The 24,783-nt window shown below is 43.6% G+C and overlaps 1 protein-coding gene across 2 annotated transcripts; it reads left to right on the top strand.

Annotated features, from left to right (window-relative positions):
* Positions 1-277: 277 nt before the first annotated feature.
* Positions 278-18,208, top strand: ZKSCAN7 (zinc finger with KRAB and SCAN domains 7). Of its 2 annotated transcripts, none has more exons than XM_007983889.3 (6): positions 278-846; positions 2,293-2,833; positions 10,497-10,665; positions 12,992-13,062; positions 13,365-13,491; positions 14,962-18,208. In XM_007983889.3, the coding sequence occupies exons 2-6, from the start codon at positions 2,411-2,413 to the stop codon at positions 16,410-16,412; spliced, it is 2,241 nt and encodes a 746-aa protein (XP_007982080.3). In that variant the 5' UTR covers positions 278-846; positions 2,293-2,410; the 3' UTR covers positions 16,413-18,208. The 2 variants fall into 2 exon arrangements, with proteins under 2 accessions (XP_007982080.3, XP_007982077.3); XM_007983886.3 differs by having other exon boundaries at positions 280-846; positions 14,959-18,208.
* Positions 18,209-24,783: the final 6,575 nt, after the last annotated feature.

Below are 24,783 nucleotides of genomic sequence, written 5' to 3'. Positions count from 1 at the left end.
TCCTTGGTCTCCCTAGGAACCTCTACATGGACACCAGAATACTGGTGCTGTCTTAGGAAATATTAACCACATTTATGGGCCAAAATATCACAATTTCTAGACATGCTTCTTCATTTTTAAGATGGGAGATGCTTGCTGCTCCCTTCACGGAGACTTCAGATTGGGCATCACACATGGTATAACTGACTGCTCAGGATATGCCAGGCCTTTTGCTGTATAGTGTCTATTACCTCGTTTGGTGCTCCCAGCCCTGTGAGGTACGCATTATGCTCTGCATTTTTTCAGATGAGAAAACAGGCTTGGAGGTTGGGTATCTTTCCCAAGGACACCTGGAGAAGAGGGGGTAGAGCTGGGAGGCGTCTGGATTCTCCGACTATGTCCTGAGAGCGGGATGTGAGTGACCTGAGCCCTCGCGAGACCCCGCACCCGCCCGCAGCAGGTGGCCGGGCACAGCCGAGAAGAAAGTCCTGCCACCTCTCCCGGGTGCGGGGACGCGCGCGCCCACCTTCCCGGAGACTTCCGGGATCCCGGAGGGGGCGGAAGTCGAGGCCTCTTTCGCTTCCGGCTCGGCCATTGTTTTTGCTTTAACGGGCAGTAGAGGTGTCCGGCCTCGGTGCCGAGTGCCACTGCGAGTGGGCAGGGGCGCGGAGGGAGGCGCGGCCGGAGCTCGGGTGGCCGACGCTGGCCCGGACCGCGCTTCTTCGCGGCGCAGGCGGCGCGGTCCCCGTGACTCTCAGAAGCCGCCCAATGTGGAGCTGCTTCTTTGTCCCATACCCCTGACCATTCGTGCGTGGCACGGAGCCGGGTATCTGCGGGTACAGCGATGAACAGGGCAGACGTGGCCAGGTGAGGGGCGCTGCTGAAGCCTGGTGTAACACGAAAGGTAGATCGCTGTTTTCCCAGCTCTTGCAGTGGGAAACTGTATGAACCGTCAGATTTGGGTCAGACACAGGCTCAGAATCGCAAACGTGGAGCGTGACTTGGAAATGCAAAAATCCAATTGAGATTTTAAAGTGCTGAGCATTCGGAACACTATGGGAAGCAGGAGAATGGCCTGAACTTTCTACACGTGTGGGATCTTAGAGCAGGGTTTACAGATTATTTTAAAGTCCTTCTTTGTCTTTTTAAAGAGATTGAGACGGGGATCTGGGACGCTTGGTGAATTGGAAGCACAGCACAGATGCCCTAGTTACCAATAAGGTGCTGATTTTCAAACGTTCAAAGTTTTCCTCCACTTCAGTATCAGTTAAATGTATCATATTCATTCGTTTCCCAGTTATGTGTGCCATGTACACACGTGGACAAAGATGACTGGAAGTTAGCTCTGCCCTTTGTATCCTCCCAGAAAGCAGGGGAGACAGTCGTATAAACCACAAACGATTACAGTGTGAGACGTGCTCTACTAGAGGTTTGAATGAAAAAGGTAGTTTGGGATCGCTGAGATGATAACCACCCGTCTAAGCCTAGTGTGGTCAGGAAGGCTTTCTAGGGGAGGTGCATTGAGTAAAAAAAGGTCTGGTATTTTCTGATTCCATTTGGTTCCTTTCCTTTGGTGGCCATCCAGCAGTTTGGAGGATGAGAGTGGTGAGTTGGGCATAAACCAGTTAAAGGGTTATAGTGAGGGGTACACAAAGGGAAGCTACCAGCACTCTTCCTGATGGGGCAATCAGAAAAACCAAGAAAAAATTGCCTTTGTTCATGATCTTGACAGACAAGTTTGTCAAAAGTTGAAGAAGAAAAATTCAAAGAAAGAGTATGTGTGGCTTCTAGCTGTGTCTCTAGAGCTCTAACTCCAAAGTTTCTTTATTTTGCATTTCTATCAGAAGAGGTTTGATCACCTACTCCCTACATTGGTTTATTTGTAATTTAAACATGAGTACTACTATATAAATTGTAATGCACATTATAAAACATACACATTAAATAGGAGTTAAATAACTTAGTATTTTCTCTTGCACCCTTTGGGGTATCCTGCATTTCCCACATTGGAGACCATTGCTGTCTTTCTTGCATGGGTACTTGGGGTGAGTGGTTGGGGGTGTGGCTGGTTGTGAAGGGGGTAAGGCCAGGTGGTGAAGGGCTGTGAATGCGAGGCATAGACCTTTAGATTTTATCCTGTAGGTAATGGGAGCCACTGAAACTTTAAGAAGGGCATCGTTTGGAGAGATGCTTAGCGAGAATGCCTAGTTGTGTTCTTTTTTCCTGGAACTTTGTTTTTTAACTCAGTGGAGGATTGTCATCAGCCTGGGGCTGAATATTCCAAGAACTCTGATTTCACTCTTGTTTCTGTAGGCAACACTACCATCACCCCTTTCTCCAACCCTGAAAAACAGCTCCTGAGACCTGAACTATAGACCGTCATTTTAATCGGACCAATTGCAGCTGGAACAAGCTTCTCTTTGGGGTCACAATGACCACTTCAGGCAGGGGAAATTTAGGCCTCATCCCCAGGAGTACTGCTTTCCAGAAGCAGGAGGGGCGCCTGACTGTGAAGCAGGAGCCAGCGAACCAGACCTGGGGGCAGGGCAGCAGTCTCCAAAAGAACCATCCTCCTGTCTGCGAAATCTTCCGGCTACACTTCAGGCAATTATGTTACCACGAGATGTCTGGGCCACAGGAAGCGTTGAGCCGGCTCCGGGAGCTCTGCCACTGGTGGCTCATGCCAGAGGTGCACACCAAGGAGCAGATCCTGGAGCTGCTGGTGCTCGAGCAGTTCCTGAGCATCCTGCCTGGGGAGCTCCGTACCTGGGTGCAGCTGCATCACCCTGAGAGTGGTGAGGAGGCTGTGGCTGTGGTGGAGGATTTCCAGAGACACCTCAGTGGACCAGAGGAGGTAAGTAGTTGGATCTAGAATGGCGGCCTGATGCTTCTCTAATGCTTGGCTTAGCCTAGGCATGGGCCCTAGGCCAGTTTGCCTTAAGGGTTCCTGAACTTGTCCTGTGGATAGAGGGAAAACAGTTTTGTGCTCCAAGCCATAAATGCAAATGCACATCCCAGCTAAGCTGTGTGATTCACCTTGTGAGATACTGTGTTCTGAGCCTAGCTTCATCCTGGGGATTTGCATGGTACTCCTGGCCGGCAGGGGATCTTCATGCTGGTTAGAATAGGGTGATCAGGGGAAGGCGGACTTTTGGGTATGCTGATAATACGGGCCTTCATTTGAGACATTCTGTTTGCTCACTTCCTTGGACTTCTCAGAGTCAATTTTCTATTTTCCTGCCTCTTTGATTCCTTGAAAGGTGACATTTTGGGGCCTTGTAATTATTTATTCCTTTTGCTAACTCTCCAAACCTAACTGGGTTCTTTTTGCATCTTTAAATCTAATTTAAGTTTTCCCTATTTCCTGGAGTTCTTGCAAATGTAATAGCAAGGTAATTTAAACTAGAGGGATAGTTGGGAAGAGTGAGCAGTAAGACACATTGGAAAATCTGGTTTCTAGGACCATAATGCCATCTAGCTCTGTGATCATGTGTTTCAGTCAGGGTTCAGTGAGAGAGGTAGAATGAGTAGGAGAGAGGTGTGTGTGTGTGTGTGTTTGTGTGTGTGTGCACGTGCACGTGCATGTGTAAATCGATTTATTGCTGACTGGGCACAGTAGCTCATGCCTGTAATCCCGGCACTTTGGGAGGCCGAAGGGGGTGGATCACTTGAGGTCAGGAGTTTGAGACCAGCCTGGCCAACATGGCAAAGCCCAGTCTCTAACAATACAAAAATTTGCTAGGTATGGTGGCATGTACCTGTAATCTCAGCTACTGGGGAGGCTGAGGCAAGAGAATCACTTGAAGCCAGGAGGCAGAGGTTGCAGTAAGCCAAGATCACGCCACTACACTCCAACCTGGGTGACAAACTGAGACTTCGTCTCAAAAAAAAAAAAAAAAAGAGAGATTTATTGCTAGTAAGTGGCTTATGTAATTGTGAGGCTGGCCAGGCAAGTCTGAAACACATAGGCAGGCCATCGACAAGGGCAACCCAAAACAGTGGCACAAGCTGAAGCTGCAGTGCACAGGTGGAGTTTCTTCTTTCTTCTTTGTCCTTTCCTCTTTTGTCTCCTTTCTTCTTCCTCTGGGTTTTTTTGTTTGTTTGTTTGTTTGTTTGTTTGTTTGTTTTTGAGACAGGGTCTTGCTCTGTTGCCTAGGCCAGAATGCAGTGGCATGAACATGGTTCACTGCAAGCTCAGCCTTCCAGCTCAAGTGATCCTCCCACTTTAGCCTCCTAAGTAGCTGGTACCACAGTCATGTGCCATCACACCAGGCTAATTATTATTATTTTTTTTTTTGGTAGACATGCGGTCTTGGTATGTTGCCCAGGCTTGTTCTTGAATTCCTGGCTTCAAATCTTCTTGCCTTGGCCTCCCAAAGCACTGGGATTACAGACATGAGCTACCACACCTGGCCTGGAATTTCTTCTTCATGGAACTTTTAGCTCTGCTTTTAAGGGCTTACAACTGATTGAATCAGGCTCATGCATTCATTCATTATCTAGTATAATCTCCCTTACTTAAAGTAAACTTATTATGTACTTTAATCACATTTTTAAAATAGTGTACAGCAACACCTGGATTGATGTTTGATTAGTACCAAGTTGACACATCAAAAGATCATCACACCGTGGATAAGCTAGTTCTTCCTAATGAGTTTTAAATTGTTCCCCTATAATAGAAGCAGGGTAGACTAGAGGTCCCCTCTACTTTATCCATTTGTACTTTATCAGGGGAAAACAGTACAGAAAATTTCCCAAGTTCCCAATATATCATTTTATTCAATGCTTTTTTTTCCTGAGATAATCTCACCCTATTGCCCAGACTGGAGTGTGGTGGCACAATCTTGGCTCAATGCAACCTGTGCCTCCTGGGCTCAAGTGATCCTCCTACCTCAGCTTCCTTAGTAGCTGGGATCATAGGTGTGAGCCACCACACCTGGCTAATTTTTGTATTTTTAGTAGAGATGGGGTTTCACTATGTTGTCCAGGCTGATCTTGAACTCCTGAACTCAAGAGAGCCACCTGCCTCATCCTCCCAAAGTGCTGGAATTACAGGTGTGAGCCACCACACCCAGCCTATTCAATGCTTTTTTAAAAATGATTACATATCACTAGGGAATCAGTTCTAGTTGATCAGGATCCTGGGGCTAGACATTTTTCCAGGATTATCAGCAGTACACATTTGTCATTATCAACCATCATTTTCTTTGTGTAAATAAGTAAGCACATATGAGTAAATCAGCTGTCACAAGGGTCTAGAGAGCAGCTGAGCCAGCCATGGCAATGACAGGTGGCTGAAGACATATTTAGAGAACCATTTAGTGAGGGTGGCAGAAGGAAAATTTCCCTATTTCTTGCTTGGTTTTGCTTAAGAAGTGAATGCTTTCTCCATTAAAATTTCTAGTGCTTTATCCAGCTAGCCTCAGAAAAGGGTGACTGTTGAGTCACAACCCAAGAAAATGACTAACAGTTGACAGGTGAGGCAGCTGAATGCTCATGACTCCAGCCTGGGAGTAGGGTCTCTGGAGTCCATTTCTTACTCTCCCACTACTGTCAGTGTTGTTTCTGACATGAAGACATAAGGGCAGTACTGTCTTTCATCAGTAGGGGTTCAGAAAATGTTTACAGAATGGCTAAATGAATAAACAAAGCATTTCCATGGAAGTTTGCCAAGAGGAGATAAAGGAGGGTCCAGGTAAATTGGAGTCATTTTGCTTATCAGGAGCAAGCCACTTTATTGCTGCAGAAGGAGCATGTACATGTGTGCACATTGTGGCTGGGAAAGGGTTGTACAGTGATCCCTACTGGGCTGCAGAGTCATGCAACTTGCAGAATTTTTTTGTTTCCTGTATATTTTTCTTTTTCTTTTTCTTTTTTTTTTTTTTTTTGTTTGAGACAGAGTCTTACTCTGTTGCCCAGGCTGGAGTGCAGTGGCACGATCTCAGCGCACTGCAAGCTCCACCTCCTGTGTTCACACCATTCTCCTGCCTCAGCAGGAGTATGGTGGGACTACAGGTGTCCACCACCACGCCCGGCTAATTTTTTGTAGTTTTAATAGTGACAGGGTTTCACTGTGTTAGCCAGAATGGTCTTGATCTCCTGACCTTGTGATCCTCCCACCTCGGCCTCCCAAAGTGTTGGGATTACAGGTGTGAGCCACCGTGCCTGGCCTGTTCCCTGTATCTTTTTTCATCTCCTGCCAGGGTTACAAAACAGGCAGTGCAGTAATCATTATCTCCACTTGACAAGTGAAGTGAGCACCTGTAGTAAGCATTCTCTTGCCCAAAAGATTTAGCTGAAGTGTGGTTGTTTCTGATTACCATCAAATGTGAGGACCAGGATTTTCCATCTCCCTAGTTTCTAAGCCAACAGCTTTTCTCTAGGGTCTTGCTGTGGAATGCTGTATTAGAATGAGTTTTTCATGTTTTCAAGGAAAGGAAACCTATGATTCTGTATTAGTCTGTTTTCACACTGCTATAAAGAACTACCTGAAACTGAATAATTAAGAAGAAAAGAGGTTTAATTGGCCCACAGTTCCACAGGCCTAACAGGAAGCATGACCGGGAGGTCTCAGGAAACTTACAATCATGGCAGAAGGCAAAGAGGAAGCAAGGACCTTCTTCACACTGTGGCAGAAGAGAATGCAGGGGGAAGTGACACATACTTTTAAATGATCAGATCTCATGAGAACTCACAAGAACAGCAAGGGGAAATCCACCCCATGATCCAGTCATCTCCCACCAGGCCCCTTCTCCAATTTGATGTGAGATTTGGGTAGGAACACAAATCTAAACCATTATTATTCTGCCCCGGCCCCTCCCAAATCTCACGTTCTTCTCACATTGAAAAATACAATTATCCCTTCTCAACAGTCCCCCGGACTTAACTCATTTCAGCATTAACTCAAAAGTTCACAGTCCAAAGTCTTATCTGAGACAAGGTAAGTCCCTTCCACCTATTAGCCTGTAAAATCAAAAACTAGTTAGTTACTTCCCAGATACAATGGGGATATAGGCATTGGGTAAATGCTCCCATTCCAAATGGGAGAAATTGGCCAAAACAAAGGGGCTACATGTCCCATGTAAGTCCAAAACTGAGCAGGGTAGTCATTAAGTCTTAAAGCTCCAAAATAATCACTTTTGACTCCATGTCTCACATCCAGGGCATGCTGATGCAAGAGATCAGTTCCCAAGGCCTTGGGCGTACTAGCCCTTGTGGCTCTGCATGGTATAGCCCCCATGGCTGCATTCACCAACTACATTAAGTGCCTGCGCCTTTTCCAGGCACATGGTGCAAGCTGTTTGTGGATTTACCATTCTGGGGTCTGGAGGATGGTGGCTGTCTTCTCACAGCTCCACTAGGGAATGCCTCAGTGGGACTGTGTGGGGGCTCTAACCTTACATTTCCCCTTCACACTGCCTTAGTAGAAGTTCTCCATGAGAGTTCCACCCCTGCAGCAGACTTCTGGCTGGACATCCAGGTGTTTCCATACCTGCTCTGAAATCTAGGAGGAGGTTCCCAAACTTCAACTCTTGCCTTCTCCACACCCGCAGGCCCAACAATATGTGAAAGCTGCCAAGGCTTGGAGCTTGCACCCTCTGAAGCCACAGCCTGAGCTATACCTTGGCCTCTTTTAGCCACAGCTGGAGCTGGAGTGGCTGGGACACAGGGGACCATGTCCTGAGGCTGCACAGAGCAGCTAGACCCTGGGCCTGGCCCATGAAACCACTGTTTTTGCCTAGACCTCCAGGTCTGTGATGGGAGGGACTGCCGTGAATGTCTCTAAAATGCCCTGAAGACACTTTCCCCATTGTCTTGGCCATTAAAATTTGGTTCCTCTTTACTTAAATTTCTGCAGCAGGCTTGAATTTCTCCTCAGAAAATGGGTGTTTCTTTTCTACCACATGGCCGGGCTGCAAATTTTCCAAATTATTATGCTTTGCTTCCCTTTTAAATGTAAGTTCCAGTTTCAGATCTCTTTGTTCACAAATATGAGTGGACACTTTTAGAAACAGCCAGGTCACTTCTTGAATGCTTTGCTGCTTAGAAATTTCTTCTGCCAGATACCCTGAATCATCTCTCTCAAGTTCAAAGTTCCACAGATCTCTAGAGCAGGGGCAAAATGCTGCCAGTCTCTTTGCTAAAGGAGAGCAAGAATGACCTTTGTTCCAGTTCCCAATACGTTTCTCATCTCCATCTGAGACCACCTCAGCCTGGACTTCATTATCCATATCACTGTCAGCATTTTAGTCAAAACCATTCAACAAGTCTCTAGGAAGTTCCAAATTTTCCCACATCTTCCTGTCTTCTTTTCAGCCCTCCAGACTGTTCCAACCTCTGCCTGTTACCCAGTTCCAAAGTTGCTTCCATATTTTCAGGTATCTTTATAGCAGTGCCCCACTTTCCTGGTACCAATTTTCTGCATTAGTCCATTTTCACACTGCTGTAAAGAACTACCTGAGACTAGGTAATTTATGAAGAAAAGAGGTTTAATCGACTCACAGTTCTGCAGACTTAACAGAAAGCATGACTGGGAGGCCTCAGAAAACTTAAAATCATAGTGGAAGGTGAAGGGGAAGCAAGGACCCTCTTCACATTGTGACAGGAAAGAGAGAGCACACAGAGGAAAGTGCCACACACTTTTAAACAATCAGATCTCATGAGAACTCACTATTACCAGAACAGCAAGGGGGAAATCTGTCCCCCTCTCCCCCGCCCCCCCGCCACCACCGTAATCCAGTCACCTCCCACCAGGCCCCTCCTCCAATTCAACATGAGATTTGGGCAGGGACACAAATCCAAACCATATAAAAGTCCTAGATAATGAACAGGAACTTTACCAGGATTAAATTATTAGTGAATTACCAAGTTGAATTATCACAATGCAGTAAGTTCTATCTTATGCCAATACCCAAAGCTCCTGTACTGAAGAGCTGTGACTCCCATTTTAGAGAGTCTTTCAGTTTCAAAGAACGTTTGAGTGGGAGAGCTTGGGAACTACAGAACCCAGGGAACCTGCTGGTCCTACCACTACACTGGTGAGGTATATATTAAAGGAGAGAGTCCCTTAACATCTCAGCAGATACAGCCTAATAGGGCAAATCCTGTGTGGTTTATTGAAGAACTTATTTTTACCTTATGGTGTGCTGTGTACATACCAGAGCAAGTGAACTTTAAAGTGTGCCTTATTTAGATAATAGTTTAGGTTTTTCTGCCCTACATGCTGTTAAAAGGAGTAACCATGAGATTGTGAGGAGTCGGTTTGATGGCAATAAGCAAGGGTTAGAAATAAAATGTCTATGTTCTGAGGTATTCTCAAGGTTTCTACGGGTTAGTGTGTCTGATCTTATTTGCCTTTTTAAATATAAATTATTGGGGAGAGGTAGTACATATTGAAAACTGAGTTTGCAGATAACCTTAAAGTGTTAGCAAAATATCAAGAGGAAGTCAGCAGATATTAATCAAGCACCATTGTAGGGCTATGGGTTGTTTTGGAGCTAGTGATCAAGACAAAAGTTCTTACCCTCAAAAAACTTATACTCTGTTGGGGAAACATAGACAATAAAGACCTAAGTAAGATTACTTAAAGATTAATACATGCAATCTAGAAATTGGTTAATTGAGTCTGACTATCCCTGCTTTGCCAGTGTGCTCAGGGAAAGCTTCTCTGAAGAGGAGACACTTTTGCTCAGAGAAATTGGAAAAGCTCTCCAGGTTTGCCAGCCGCTGTTCTGGGTATTGCTTCAGCTGTTAGTGTCAGTAGCATTATTTGTGCTCATGCACATACACATACTTATCTTTTTTTACATCCTTCGTACTTCCTTTTTTGTTTGTTTGGTTTGTTTTTGTTTTGTTTTGTTTTTGTTTTTTTGAGACAGAGTCTCGCTCTGATCTGATCTGATCTTGGCTCACTGCAACCTCCGCCTCCCAGGTTCAAGTGATTCTCCTGCCTTAGCCTCCCAAGTAGCTGGAACTACAGCTGCATGCCACTACGCCCGGCTAATTTTTTTGCACTTTTAGTAGAGACAGGATTTCACCATGTTGGGCAGGCTGGTCTCGAGCTCCTGACCTCAGGTGATCCACCCACCTTGGCCTCCCAAAGTGTTGGGATTACAGATGTGAGCCACTGCGCCCAGCCTATCCTTTGTACTTCTGATTGTTCTTTTCTGTCAGCTAAGACCCTAGAGAATGTACTGAATTGCTCTCCTGGCTCCCTTTTTAAATGGTTCTTCATAAGAAAATATGTGTCTGAAGACCTGACACAGAGTGGAAATGGTTATAGAATCTGGTCCTCAAGCTCTTACCAAGAGGGTCAACAGAGGGATGGCAAGTAGAATTTCAAACTTTAGATTCTGCTGTCAGCTTTTTTCCCCCAGTAGGCTGTAGTGGTGGGGCTGGAAGGACACTCTGGCTGTTCTTTTCCCTGGCTTTCTTTCTGGAGGGGGCTGCTTAGAGGTTTTGGGTTCAGTACCTTCAAGGATGCTCTTTTGAACCCAATTGTATTTCCCTGTCTTTAGGTTTCAGCCCCAGCACAGAAACAGAAAATGCATTTGGAGGACACAGCAGCTCTGGGTGCAACAAAGGAATCCCCTCCTACGTCACCCCTCAGTGGGGGCTCAGCCCCTGGAGCCCACCAGGTGCCTCCTTATGACCCAGGGACACACCACCTCCCCAATGGGGACTTCGGTACTTATCTCCCCAGTTTTGGCCTTAAGTCATGCCTCCCTTCTCTCCTGTGGAGTCTCTTTTCCTTTATCTGCCCATCTCCTACTCCATGGAATCCCTCATTGCCCTGCTGTATGTTCTCCTTCCCTAGTGACCCTGTTTGTTCCTTTTGCTTATTCTGTAATCATTCATGTAGTTAGTAAGTTTTTATCAAGGACATATCATAGGAAAGGCACTGTCAGAGACCAGAGGGATGTAGTACATCTATTGTCACTGATTTCAAAGAGCTTGCTATCTAGGTGGTAGGACAAGTTAGTCATGTGTAAGAAGAGGCAACCTCATACGATGCATGTGAATGATATCTGTCCTCAAGCATTTGATCCTGTCACAAATGAGCAATGTGGGCCTTGGAAAAACTGATCGCTGGGTAAAAAGCAAGATCATTGTGGGCTGGAACTGGTAAGGGATGCTTCATGAAGGAGGTAGCAGTGTATTGGGCAGTAAAAATGTGGAAGAATTTTGAAGGGGAGAAAAAAGTAGTGGGCATGCCATTAGAAGATACAACAAGGACCCTAAGCTGGGGTTTCCTTGAGCCCTAATTGAGCTGGAGTTAGGGAAGACCGTATTTGGGAACCTGGGCCTTGTTTGTACGGGACCTTGAGATTGAGGCAGGAATATTTTGGGAGTCAGAGGATAATGTGTTAGAAATAGTATTTCAGGAGGATTACTCTGGCACAGGTGAGCATTATGGATTGAAGGGGAAGGAACTTTAGTTAAAGGCTGGTGCAGTAGAATAGATGTGAGGCAATTAATGCCTGAAGTGCAAAGAGAGGAATGGGCAAGGATAAATATGAAAAATGTTATCATGGAAACATCCATGGAACTTGAGTTTGAAAGGAGAGGCAGGGGAATTAGACTGTTTTGGCCAATGATGGAATCATTGGAGAAATAGAGAAATCTGAAAGAAAGGTGATAAGAACATTTTATTTATTTATTTAATGTTATTTATTTATTCTTTTAAGACAGATAGGGTCTCGCACTGTCACCCAGACTGGAGTACAATGGCACAATCATAATAGCTCACTGTAGCCTTGAACTCCTGGGCTCAAGAAATCCTCCCACCATGGCCTCTTAGAACTACAGGCATGCCACCATGACCAGCTTTTTTTTTTAAACTTTGTATAGAAATGGGATCTCCTGCTGGGAGCAGTGGCACACACACCTGTAATCTCAGCACTTCGGGAGGCTAAGGCAGGTGGATCACTTGAGGTCAGGAGTTTGAGACCAGCCTGGCCAACATGATGAATCCCTTCCTACTAAAAATACAAAAATTAGCCAGGTGTGGTGGCAGGTACTTGTAATCCCAGCTACTCCAGAGGCTGAGGCATAAGAATTGCTTGAACCTGGGAGGCAGAGGTTTCAGTGAGCCATGATCATGCCACTGCACTCCAGCAGAGTGAGACTCTGTCGAGAGAGAGAGAGAGAGAGAGAGAGAGAGAAAGGAAGGAAGGAAAGGAAGGAAGGAAAGGAAGGAAGGAAGGAAAGGAAGGAAGGAAGGAAGGAAGGAAGGAAGGAAGGAAGGAAGGAAGGAAGGAAGGAAGGAAATTGAAAGAAAGAGACAGAAAGAAAGAGGAAAGGAAAGGAAAAGAAAAGAGAAGGGGAAGGTAAGGGAAGAGTGAAGGAAGGGAAGGGAAGAGTGAAGGAAGAAAAAGAGGTCTCCTTATGTTGCCCATGCTGGTCTTGAACTCCTAGCCTCAAGCCAGCCTCCCACCTTAGCCTAGAACATCCATCCATTCTAGACACTGAACTTAAGATGTTGCAGGACCCCCAAGTGAAATGTCCCATAGGCAACAGGAGGCATGTGGTAGGGGTCTAGGGGAGAAGTAAGAATTGTGACAGTGGTATTAAAGCAATGAGAGTTGGTCAGATTGCTGACGGAAAGAACAAGGAAGCACTGGGGCCTGAGTTTTAAGGGGTCTATAATGAGAGGGCAGAAGCAGGAAGAGGAACCAGGGCATGAGGAACCACAACTGTGAGGGGAAAATCAGGGCTGGCTGGTGCTAGGGAAGCCATGGGAGAGAGAGTGTGGCCAGAATAGCTTCCTTGAAAAAGGTTGATGAGAGTGAGGGCTTGGAGGAACACCCAGTTCTCAGCTTGATACGGGACCTTGTACTGTGCCCTCCAGGGAAAATTCACAGCACTCTTGGGATAATGCCTTATGGAAGAGGTTAAGAGTCAGTGTGTGTGGAGGTGCCTGGGTTCTCTTGAATCCACTTATTGGGAATATAGATCTTATGGGAGCCAGAAGCAGGGCTTGTCCCACTCATAGCTTTCTTTCCTCCCTCAGCTCAATGTGCTTCTCCAGTTCCTACCCTTCCTCAAGTAGGGAACTCAGGACCTCGGATGGTCAGGCCCCAGGTGAGCTTGGTTCTTTGTGTTTTTACCATGTCCCCATTAGTCTGGTCCAGGAATGGCTAGAGGTCTCACCCCCAGGACTCTGCCCCATCTAAGACTGTTCCTGTGACTCTCCTGCCTCATTGCTTCCCCTGGAGGTAATGGACTCTATCTTGCGCTGGACTTGTCCTTTTGGGGTGTCATCTCAGCTCCTCTCTCCCATGCTTTTGCCCATGAAGACCCCATACCCTGTGCCCTCTGTACCCCTGATGACTCTGCCCCTCAGGCTGTGAATGTTCCTGAGCGATTGAAGCTTGTCATTCCAGGATACTGTGGCATTTGAGGACCTTTCTGTGGGCTATACTCAGAAGAAATGGAAATGTCCCGCACTCAGTCAGAGAGCCCTGCAGTGGAACATGATGCTGGAAAATGACTGCAGCATGGCCTCCTTGGGTAATGATTCTGTTTCCCAGTCACTTAGAGTCTGCATGCTGCACATTCTCTTTTCTATATTCCTTGTCTCTTTAAACTTTTTACTATGAAAATGTCCAAACATAGATAAACTAGAGTGAATAATATAGGGACCCTGTTTGCATTCATCACTGAGATTCAACAATGATCAGCATTCTCTTCACCTCATTATGAATTGATATAGTGTGATTTAGGTAGGACTTCTTAGTTGTAAGGAGTAGAGAGCCACTCAAGTTATTGTTAAATAAGGAGCTGTGAGTCATAGGCTTAAAGGAATGAGAACCTGGAAGAAACAGATCAGCTAGACCAGACTGTGGAAAGCAGGGCCTTGACCCTGGGAGCCTGAACAGCAAAAGCAAATGCATGTTGATGCCCATGTTCCGGTGTGAATGTAATGCAGCTGCTCGCAGTGTATCTGTTTTCTCTCTGCTTGTCCTCCTCCTGCTGCCCATTTTCTTCGCTGTGAATCTTTTGTCCTTTTCATGGCTCTTTTCTAATTGTACTTTCTGTTCTTTTATACTTGTTGCTTGCTGTATCTCTCAATGGCTTGGCTTCTCTCCATGCACCACTTCAGCTTCCACTGCTACTCGTAAGTACCTTAATTTTGCCCTACCTCCAGTTCCAAATTTCCTCAGAGATGGACTTCCATTGCTATAGCCATTACCCATCATCTCATTTGGGCAGAGCTTTGGCCCAGGCCACAGCAGAGGCTGAAGCCTAACCTACAGATAAGCTGCCATTGAGTCTAGTACCTGGTGCCAGTCCAATCACCTGTGGCCCATCATGGGATGCTCAGGGTCACCTGGCACAAAGCGTGGTTGCCTAAGCATCCCTCTCTGCAAACACTGGGGCAGAGCAGTTTCCTGAAAGGGCTTCTTGGAAAGGCAGATCCTGTGGTTGATGAGTTTATCATATAAGATCTGTTCTTTTTGTACACTTTTCTTATCATACCTCCATAATAGAAATTTCCAGTCAATTCACTCTCATTTTTTTCCCTGTCTCTTTCTTACGTTTGGCTTGAGGTATTTGCCAGCCTCCTCTCTCCCAACATGTTTTCTGATAACAATGGAACCATGCAATGTTATGGTTGGAAGGGATCTTAGAGTTCATCACTTTACTAAGGCGACACAGCACGAGAGTAACTTTTGTAAGATCACAGCATGCTTTGCAATCTGGTTTTTTACTTTCCAATGACCCTTCTGACTTGGTTGTGCTGGCTTAGTATCTTTTTTCCATCCATCTTCACTGACCATCTTCCCCTTTCTTGTTTTTCTATCCCTAGGGAAAAAATGAGCTATTAATATTTCCCATTTTGCTCTTGTTCTCAATGTGTCATCTCATTTCTTAACCATAATGTGACTTTTTTTCAGGTACGTTAGCTGTTAATGATTCTGTTTCTTAAACAGGATAAGAAATGGGTAAAAGTTGTTGTCTTCTTTCTTTTGGCAGCAGGTGAGAACATGATGAAGGGTTCAGAGTTGACTCCAAAGCAGGAAATTTTTAAAGGATCAGAGTCATCTAACAAGATATCAGGGGGACTCTTTGGGATGGTTCCTGGGGGAGCAGAGACTGGAGGTGTTTGTGAAGATACTTCCAAAGAGTTAGAAGGACAAACCTCAGATGAAGAAGGGAGCAAGCTAGAAAATGATTTCTTGGAAATAACAGATGAAGATAAGAAAAAATCCACAAAAGACAGATACGACAAATATAAGGAAGTTGGGGAACATCCACATCTGTCTTCCAGTCCTGCTGAACATGAAGGAGTTTTAAAGGGACAGAAATCCTATCGATGTGATGAATGTGGCAAAACTTTCAATCGGAGTTCTCACCTTATTGGCCATCAGAGAATCCACACTGGAGAGAAACCCTATGAGTGTAATGAGTGTGGGAAGACCTTCAGGCAAACCTCCCAGCTCATTGTTCATCTCAGAACCCACACAGGGGAAAAACCCTATGAATGCAATGAGTGTGGAAAGGCGTATAGGCACAGCTCCCATCTCATTCAACATCAGAGACTCCATAATGGGGAGAAACCCTATAAATGTAATGAATGTGCAAAAGCCTTTACTCAGAGTTCCCGACTCATTGACCACCAGAGAACCCATACTGGGGAGAAACCTTATGAATGCAATGAGTGTGGAGAGGCATTCATTCGAAGTAAAAGTCTTGTTCGACATCAGGTTCTGCACACTGGTAAGAAACCTTACAAATGTAATGAGTGTGGGAGAGCTTTCTGTTCCAATAGAAATCTCATTGACCATCAGAGAACCCACACTGGAGAGAAGCCTTATGAGTGTAGTGAATGTGGCAGAGCCTTCAGTCGGAGTAAATGTCTTATTCGACATCAGAGCCTCCACACTGGCGAAAAGCCATACAAATGTAGTGAATGTGGGAAAGCCTTCAATCAGAACTCGCAACTCGTTGAGCATGAGCGAATTCATACTGGAGAAAAACCTTTTGAATGTAGCGAGTGTGGTAAGGCATTCGGTCTGAGTAAATGTCTTATTCGGCACCAGAGACTTCACACTGGTGAAAAGCCCTATAAATGCAATGAGTGTGGAAAATCCTTCAATCAAAACTCACATCTTATTATACACCAGAGAATTCACACTGGTGAGAAACCCTATGAATGTCATGAGTGTGGGAAGGTCTTCAGTTATAGCTCCAGCCTTATGGTACATCAGAGAACCCATACTGGGGAAAAACCCTATAAATGCAATGATTGTGGGAAAGCTTTTAGTGACAGCTCACAGCTTATTGTGCACCAGAGAGTCCACACTGGAGAGAAACCTTATGAATGTAGTGAATGTGGGAAAGCCTTTAGTCAGCGTTCCACTTTTAATCACCACCAGCGAACTCACACTGGAGAGAAGCCCTCAGGTCTGGCTTGGTCAGTTTCTTGAGGTATGATTCACTGAGACAGAGAGCAAGGACCTTTGAGTTAAGCTTTCTTTATAAGAAGGATGCTCTTAGTGGTTTCCCAGAGCCAATAGTCACAGTGGACCATTTCCTACTTGCTTTTCCTTGGATCACTAAGGTGGGAGACTAGGAGTAACTTATTTCAGTTCTTACCCATTATTAGGAAGGTAAGGACTACACATGTCATTTAATTGTAGATTTCCTTTTTTTTCTTTACTTTTAAATTTTAACTTTTAAAATCTATTTCATTTCTTAGTTATGCATCTCATAATCAGACTCCACACTTTTCAAGGACAGAGATAATATCTTCTCTATTCTATTCTACTTCCTACATTTCACCATTTATACAAAGTCATTCAACAAGGTTGATTCATGCCTTTCTGCCTCTTGGCTATGGCCCTCCCCATCTACTCTTTAAACTTTAATCTATAGCCTTTCATCAATTTCATTCCCTATCTAGAAAACATTTTCTTCTGTTTACTAATCTTTGTCCCTCACAATTTTTGAAATCCGTCTCATCTCTGAAATAGTTTCTTTTCAAGTACTTTTTTATTTTTCTTCAACTTCTCTTGATTTGACCTCAGTGCTTTGAATTCACTGGTGCTATAATATGTAACTTGTTAAATTGCCTTGTAAATTTTGCACGTCTGTATACTTCTATACCAACTTATTGTAGGCTCTTTGAGGTCAGGTAGGTATTTCTTTCCCATATAGATAGTATTTTGTACATACCAGTTGTTAAATAAATAATTTTAAAAATCTCAACTGTCACATTGAATTATCCTTAAAGTTTGCACGATCTTTCTCCCCTCCCCAGCTGGACCAGCTGATTGTAAAGATGGAAGTCCATCTCATCATAGAATATCACATACCTAGATCTTACTGATATCTTTTGCATATACTCCTCGAAGTCTTACTACTGTTACTTCATCCTCAAAATGCAAATGGATTTGTGTGTGTGTGTGTGTGTGTGTATGTATGTGAAAGAGAGTGTGTGTGTGAATGTGTGTGTATCTAGGTATTGGGCTGGGCAATCATATCCCACTGATATGGACTTTCCCTCCGTGCTGAGTCTAGTTCTGAATTTCCTAACTGTACCCTGCTTCCTAAATCAACAGATTAAGAACTGTGTCAAAATTTACTGCACAGAAGACTTGACTTTCATAGCAGTGGTATAGATGATTGAAAGTCCAGCTAGCCACATTCCCTGATGCTTGGAATTCACTATGACTAGACTTGTGGCAAGATAATAGATTCACAGTAATCTGTTTTCCTTATCAACTAGTCCTATCTACCTACAACTGCCATCTTAATTTAAAGATGAGAGCTGTACCTTTAATTATCATAATTGTCTTCTGGACCATCTTTCATTCCCTGAAGACATAAGAAAAGAAATCTCAGAAGATTTTCTCTTCTTCTGCCATCACATGTCAGTTCATGAGCTTGAACAACTTTTCCCTTCCACCCTTGCAATATGTCCCAGATCTGGGGGACCTTTGCCTCTGGTGTCCACCCCCTTCTCTTTCCATCCCCTAAACTTAACAGGTTTACAGGATCCACAGTGTGACAGAGTAGAGGAGGAGGCTAGAGGAACCATGTGAGTTATATAATCTGGAAGGGAGATTTTTTGAGGTGTGGTGTATGTTTTAACAAAGAAGAAAGAGTGGAGTTGAGGCATAAGAAAATAAGATTAGATGTGATTCTAGGGCGATATCTCAGGCAAGTTTAGAAAGGAGTCCTGAAAACATTGAACCCAGGACAGAACTAAAAATTTGCCACTTATGAATATATATTTTAGATTTGTTTTCAACGATATGTTTAGTATGTGTTTCTGTTTTCCTTTAGAAGATATGCAGATAGGACTTTTTCATTGTTTTAGTTTGGAAGCTCCCAGATCCCAGGGACAAGCCCAACCCTATATGAGAACATAGGTCCAGCCCTCCACCCTGAGCTGGACATTTCTGGTTAAGTCTTCAATAGAATGATCCTGCTTATTGGATGTTGCAGTTTTACCTTCTGGTTCTTGTCTGCTCATCACCTACCACACTAACACTTTAGAGGTTGGGAACCTGCACTAGTCATAACTAAGGTAGGAATAGTAGGGAAAAAAAAGAGTAGATATAGGGAATACTACACCAATGTGGTGTAGTTGTCATTAAACATTGCCTTGACATCCTTAAAAGCCTCAGGCTTTTGGATGGAGGAAAATTGGCTGCATTTGAAAGCCATACCTCAAATTACATTGGTTATTGCTAGTATAAACTTTAATTTTAAAAATTTTAATCTGGATGATTATGTTGCTGAATTATTTTTAGTTTTAATTATTTTTTGGTTTCATTTTCTAGGTATATAATAAATTAGTGGCTCCTTTAGCTTTAAATTTTCTTTTTTTTTCTTGGAGACAGGGTCTCACTTCCTTGCCCAGGCTGGAATACAGTGCTGTGATCATGGCTCACTGCAGCCTCAACTTTCCAGGCTCAGGTGATTCTCCCACTTCAGCCTCCCAAGCAGCTGGGACTACAGGCACATGCCACCATGCCCAGCTAATCTTTTGGTATTTTTTGTAGAGATGTGTTTTCACTATGTTGCCCAGGCTGGTCTCGAACCCCTGGGCTCAAGTGATCCGCCTGTCTTGGCCTACCAAAGTGCTAAGATTACAGGTATGAGCTGGCCTTATTTTCAATCTTATGCCACTAATGTTGTGCATTAGCAAGAAATTCCAGAAATGTTGAGTAGTAGATAACAGGTCTTCTATGTCTTGTTCTTAAATCTCGGGAGGGATGTTTTTAGTATTTCACATTTTCATTTGCAGTCATTGTTGGATATTGATAAATATTCTGTTGCATTTAGGAAGTTTCCTTCTAATCTTATTTCTAGAGGAAGCAGGGTAATATAGTGGTTAACAACACAGGTTTGGGCTGGGCACGGTGGCATGTGCCTATAATCCCAGCACTTTGGGAGGCTGAGGCGGGCAGATCACTTGAGGTCAGGAGTTCGAGACCAGCCTGGCCAACATGGCAAAACCCTGTCTGTATTAAAAATACAAAAATTAGCTGGGTGTTGTGGCAGGCACCTGTAATCCCAGCTACTTGGGAGGCTGAGGGAGGAGAACTGCTTGAACCTGGGAGGCGGAGACTTCAGTGAGCCAAGATCGTACCATTGTACTCTAGCCTACGTGACAAGAGCAAGACTTCATCTCAAAAGAAAAAAATAAAACCATGTGTTTGTGCCCAGCAAGCTAGGTTCAAATTCTGGATCCAGTCAGGTGTGGTGGTTCACACCTGTAATCCCAGTGCTTTGGGAGGTGAAGGCAGGAGGATCACTTGAGGTCAGGAGTTTCAGACCAGCCTGGGCAACACGTCAAGACCCTGTCCCTAAATAAATAAAAAAATATTAGTTGGGTGTATTGGTGCATGCCTTTAGTCCTAGCTACTCAGGAGGCTGAGGCAGGAGTATTGCCCGAGCCTGGGAGGTCATGGCTCCAGTGAGCTATCATTGCACCACTGCACTCCAGCCTGGGCAACAGAGCGAGACTCCATCTCAAAAAAAAAAAAAAAAAAAAAAAAAAAATCTGCATGTCCACCACTTTGTTAGGTGTGTAACTGTGGGAAAATCACCTAGCTTCCTTGTGTCTCAGCTCTTCCATCTATAAAGTGGAGCTACTTCATAGCGTTGCAAGGATTAAATTAGTATGTGTAAGGTACTTAAAACAGTGCTTGGCACCTAGTATATACTGTAATAAATATTATATTAAAGTTTTATTAGGAATAGTTGCTAAGTTCTATCAAGTTATAAAAATCTAAAAGTTCCCAAATAATTGAATTTTCTTGTATTCCTGGGATAAATCTATTTATTTATTTATTTATTTATTTATTTAGAGACAGAGTTTCGCTCTTGTTGCCCAGGCTGGAGTGCAATGGCACGATCTTGGCTCACTGCAACCTCCGCCTCCAAGGTTCAAGCGATTCTCCTGCCTCAGCCTCCTGAGTAGCTGGGATTACAGGCATGTGCCATCATGCCAGGCTAGTTTTGTATTTTTAGTAGAGACAGGGTTTCTCCATGTTGGTCAGGCTGGTCTCGAATTCCCAACCTCAGGTGATCCAACCACCTCGGCCTCACAAGGTGCTGGGATTACCAGCGTGAGCCACTGCGCCTGGCCTTTTTTTTTTTTTTAAGTTCAGAAGTAGATTCAATGTGCCAATGTTTTGCTGGCTGTGCAAAATGAATTTGGAAGTTTTTTTTCTTTTATTACGCTGGAAGAGTGTGTGTAATATAGCAGTTATTCCTTGAAGGCTAGCTAGAAATGACACATCATATATACATACTTTTTTTACTGGTGTTTGGATGTGTCAGGGTAGAGGGACTTATTTTAGCATCCTCGCAGATTTTTTTCAATGGTTTTGTTCTTCAGGTTTTCTACTTCTGTGTAAATTTTTCTAATATATATCTGGAAATCATATTTACTATTCTGTCAAACATTGGCATAAAGTTACACCTAGTATTCTGTAAGATTATTTTCCTCTGTTCTGTATATGTAATTAGACCTCCTTTTCCATATATAGTCATTCCTCCGTATCCACAGGGAATTGGTTCCAGGATGCCCCTACCTCGGATATTGAAGCCCTCAGATGCTCCCTTACAGTCAGCCCTCCATATCCTCAGAATATGTGGATGCAGAACCCACAAATACAGGGGGCCAACTATATAATGTTTTACATTTTGGTTTACTTTCAGTTTTGTTTGTTTGTTTGTTTGTTTACTTTCAGGATTACTGAAGGCAGTGCATTTTGTTTCTCTTTTTGAATTTCAGTTTTTTTGAATTTTTTTTCATATGTTCTTTTACTGCCTTAAGTTGCCGAGGCTTTGCATTGCCTTCACATGCATTTGCTTTTTCCTCATTAGTGAATGATGAATGCAGTCTTAATATTTGTCTGCAAATAGGGAAAGTGGATTTCCTTTTACATTCCAAGTAGGTGCTGTTAAAACTGTCCCTTTAGATCTGAAGCTAGAAGGCTAGTTGTAAATTTACGTAACTATGCACTTCAGCAGTAGAAAAGCAGCTTCACATTTTGCTAAGCTGTTTGAAAATTTTTCACTCAGGGCCAGCATTTATATCTAGCTTTCTTTTTGGCTCAGCCTCCAGGCTAGTTATCCAGCGGAGCCTCCTTCCAAGTTCTCTGTCTCATTGGAAATAGCTTGGTTGTGAAAGAACTGAATGTGGAAAACCCTTCAGTCACAAGTCATTACTCCACATTGGAAACAAAATCTTTTTTTTTTTTTTTTTTAAGTGACAGGGTCTCACTCTCACCCATTCTGGAGTGCAGTGGTGTGATCATGGCTTATTGCAACCTCAACTTCCTAGGTTCAAGGGATCTTTGCACCTCAGCCTCCTGAGTAGTTAGGACTACAGGCACATATCACCACACCTGGCTAATTTTAAAAATTTTTTATAGAGACAGGAGTCTTACTATGTTGCCTAGCCTAGACTTGAACCCCTGGCCTTAAGCAACCCTCCTGCTTTGGTCTCCCAAAGTGCTGGGATTACAGGTGTGAGCCACCATGCCCAGCCCAGATAACCCATTCTTAAGATATGTGAAAAACCATTCCGTTGTAGCAAACATCATACACAAGAGACTTTGTCTGACATCAGATAAATCATATGGGTTAGAGAAATTTTTGGTTTTTAGAGGTCAAGAAATCATTCATCATGAGCTTCCATATTTTGCACATATTTCTAAAAAATATTCCTGAAGTGGAAAAGTTTTGTTATACAACACATAGTTTCTGGTACATGAGGGAACCCACGAGAAAGGGTATCAGTAAACAGTGTTACAGAACTTCCAATTTAATATATATATATTTTTTAGTCAAACAGAATTCAAACCCAGGAGACAGTTTAGGTGGTCAGACATGGTAAAGGTGCTAGGAGTGGTATACTTACCCACTTATCTCTTAAACATGCAATGAAAATATTCTACAGCCAAACCCTTATCATAAACTCCAGCTCTGGTCATTCAGCTTCTGAATCCAGTAGGAAAGGTCAAGAGATGGTGGATGCTAACAAGTGATTGAGTACTGTTCCATGTTCAGAGACAGTTCTGTCAAGGTGTTGACCTTTTTCTGGAGTACTACAAAGCAAGCATTCCTGAAAACCTCTAGGGGTTAGGGACAGATTGTGAATTTGTCCATTGTGAATATGCACATGGTGGCACTATAAAAAAATTGAAAGTAAATCCCCTATCCCTAACATCAGGTCATGTTCTGCCCTGATGGGGACCAGTAGAATTTGCCATAGTTGGGTACAGGAAGGTGTTATGATTACAGCTGGCTCAAGAAACACCTAGTGGTGCTAGTACTTGATCCAGAATAGGACATTTTAGATTTATTATTCACCAAACCATAACAGTCCTCCACTGATATATGCACAGGGTCACTTTACCCAGGTGGATGCCAAGTAGGGTGAGATGCAGACTCCCTTTTAAGGCATGTGAGTGCTTTACGTGAAAACACAATAGGAGAGCAATGTATGATGGCCCACCTTTCTGGCCTATGGGTATTTCTGAAATTATACCTGGTTAAGAATTGTCAACTGACTAAAATCACAATGTTTTTTCCCCTATGATGGCACAGTCCACAAACTTAAAAAGGCCTGATCAGCTAGATGTTTATTTCATTTACCCAAATGAGTTAGAATTTCTTTGGCAGATAGATGTCATAATAAAGATGGCAATTGCTGAGTATTTAGGCAATTATGACACACAAAAAATACCCTGATTTCTGAGCAGTGACATTATACTTGATTGAATGAATAGATTTTTGTAGGAAAAAGTATGCTTGTGGATAAGAGCAATAGAAGCTGGATACAGGCAGGCTGGAATCTATTTTTAACATATATTCTAGTGACCCTTATGTTCTCTAAAATTTGAGAATGACTGGACTAGAATTTTGGGAGTAATCATTCCTCCCTGGGACCAGATGTGGGGTTAGCAGCTTGAATCAGAATGAATGGTCCCACCCACCTAAAGAGTAGGTAAAAGGGAAGAATAAGTAAGTTAAAGATCACAGTTCCCTTAATGTACATGAATATTCTTGTGTGCATGAATATTCTTGTGTGTGTGCGCGTGCGTGCGTGCGTGCGTGCGTGTGTGTGTGTATGACTGAGTTTTGCTCTTGTCACCCAGGCTGGAGTACAATGGCGCGGTCTTGGCTTACTTCAATCTCCGGCTCCCGAGTTCAAGTGATTCTCCTGCCTCAGGCTCCCGAGTAGCTGGGATTACAGGCACCTGCCACCAGGCCCAGCTAATTTTTGTATTTTTTAGTAGAGACAAGGTTTCACCATGTTGGCCAGGCTGGTCTCAAACTCCTGACTTCAGGTGATCCACCCGCCTTGGCCTCCCAAAGCGGTGGGATTACAGGCGTGAGTCACCACACCTAGCCTATTCTTTTTAAGTTTCTTGATGTAGTGGCAATAGTCTTGTGCTTTTCAGCACAGTGTCCTGAGTTCTACATCCCACATCAACTGAGGGTGTGAACTTGTGGAGGACTCATGTCCGAATCTCTTTTTCAATCTCTATACAATGTGGTGGAGTTGTGCCACCTACATGAGCCAATGGAGAAGAAAGCTCCTGGTATACTTTAAGTATTCAACAATATTAAATATTAAATATTTGTCAATTGATGAAGTACCTCAAAAGCTTGATTCTCAGACTCCTTCTTAGATAAATCATTCCCTAGATTGTCTCATCCTGTCCTGACAACTTCCAATTTTACATCTTTAGCTGTGATCTCTTCATGGAACTCCAGACTCCTATTCCAACTGCTTGTTTGGCATTTCCTCTTGGATGTTTAATTGGCATCTTTACCTTAACACATCCAAAACAATACTACTAATCCCTCTCCCTAAACCTGTTCCTTTCAAGCTACTCCATTTCTAAAAGACCATCCCATGCTAGTTGCTCAGATCAATAACCATGGAGTCATCAGTAACGAACATTCAATTTATTAGCAAATCATGCAGGCCATGCCTTCAAAATATATGCAGAACCATTTCTCCCTACCTCCATCACTTCTAAGCCTGTCCAAGCCACTATCATTCCTCATCTGGAATATTGTAATGGCCTCTTAATTTCCCTGCTTCTACTCTTACCCACCTTCAGACCGTTTTCAACAGGACAGCCAATGCAAACTAAAAATATAAGTCAAAGAGCAAAACTCATGCAAGGTTTATGTTAGAATGGCTAAGGACAGACAGCAAAGAATTCACAGAATTTATAGTAACAGGCTTCTTGGCTTCTTTCATGTCTCATAGCTTACACGTCTTTGAATATGTGGTAAGGGGAAAAAAGTTAGATCATG

Source organism: Chlorocebus sabaeus, chromosome 22, assembly GCF_047675955.1.
Source record: "Chlorocebus sabaeus isolate Y175 chromosome 22, mChlSab1.0.hap1, whole genome shotgun sequence".
Lineage (NCBI taxonomy): Eukaryota > Metazoa > Chordata > Mammalia > Primates > Cercopithecidae > Chlorocebus > Chlorocebus sabaeus.
Note: the sequence above shows the minus strand (reverse complement) of the source record. Positions and strands in the feature narration are given on the sequence as shown.

Bases quoted from the DNA above. Each gene is read 5' to 3' on its own strand.
- ZKSCAN7 (XM_007983886.3), top strand. From the start codon at position 2,411: ATGACCACTTCAGGCAGGGGAAATTTAGGCCTCATCCCCAGGAGTACT. The intron at 10,666-12,991 runs GTACTTATCTCC...TTCCTCCCTCAG, and splicing joins CCTCCCCAATGGGGACTTCG to CTCAATGTGCTTCTCCAGTT. The intron at 13,063-13,364 runs GTGAGCTTGGTT...TTGTCATTCCAG, and splicing joins CTCGGATGGTCAGGCCCCAG to GATACTGTGGCATTTGAGGA.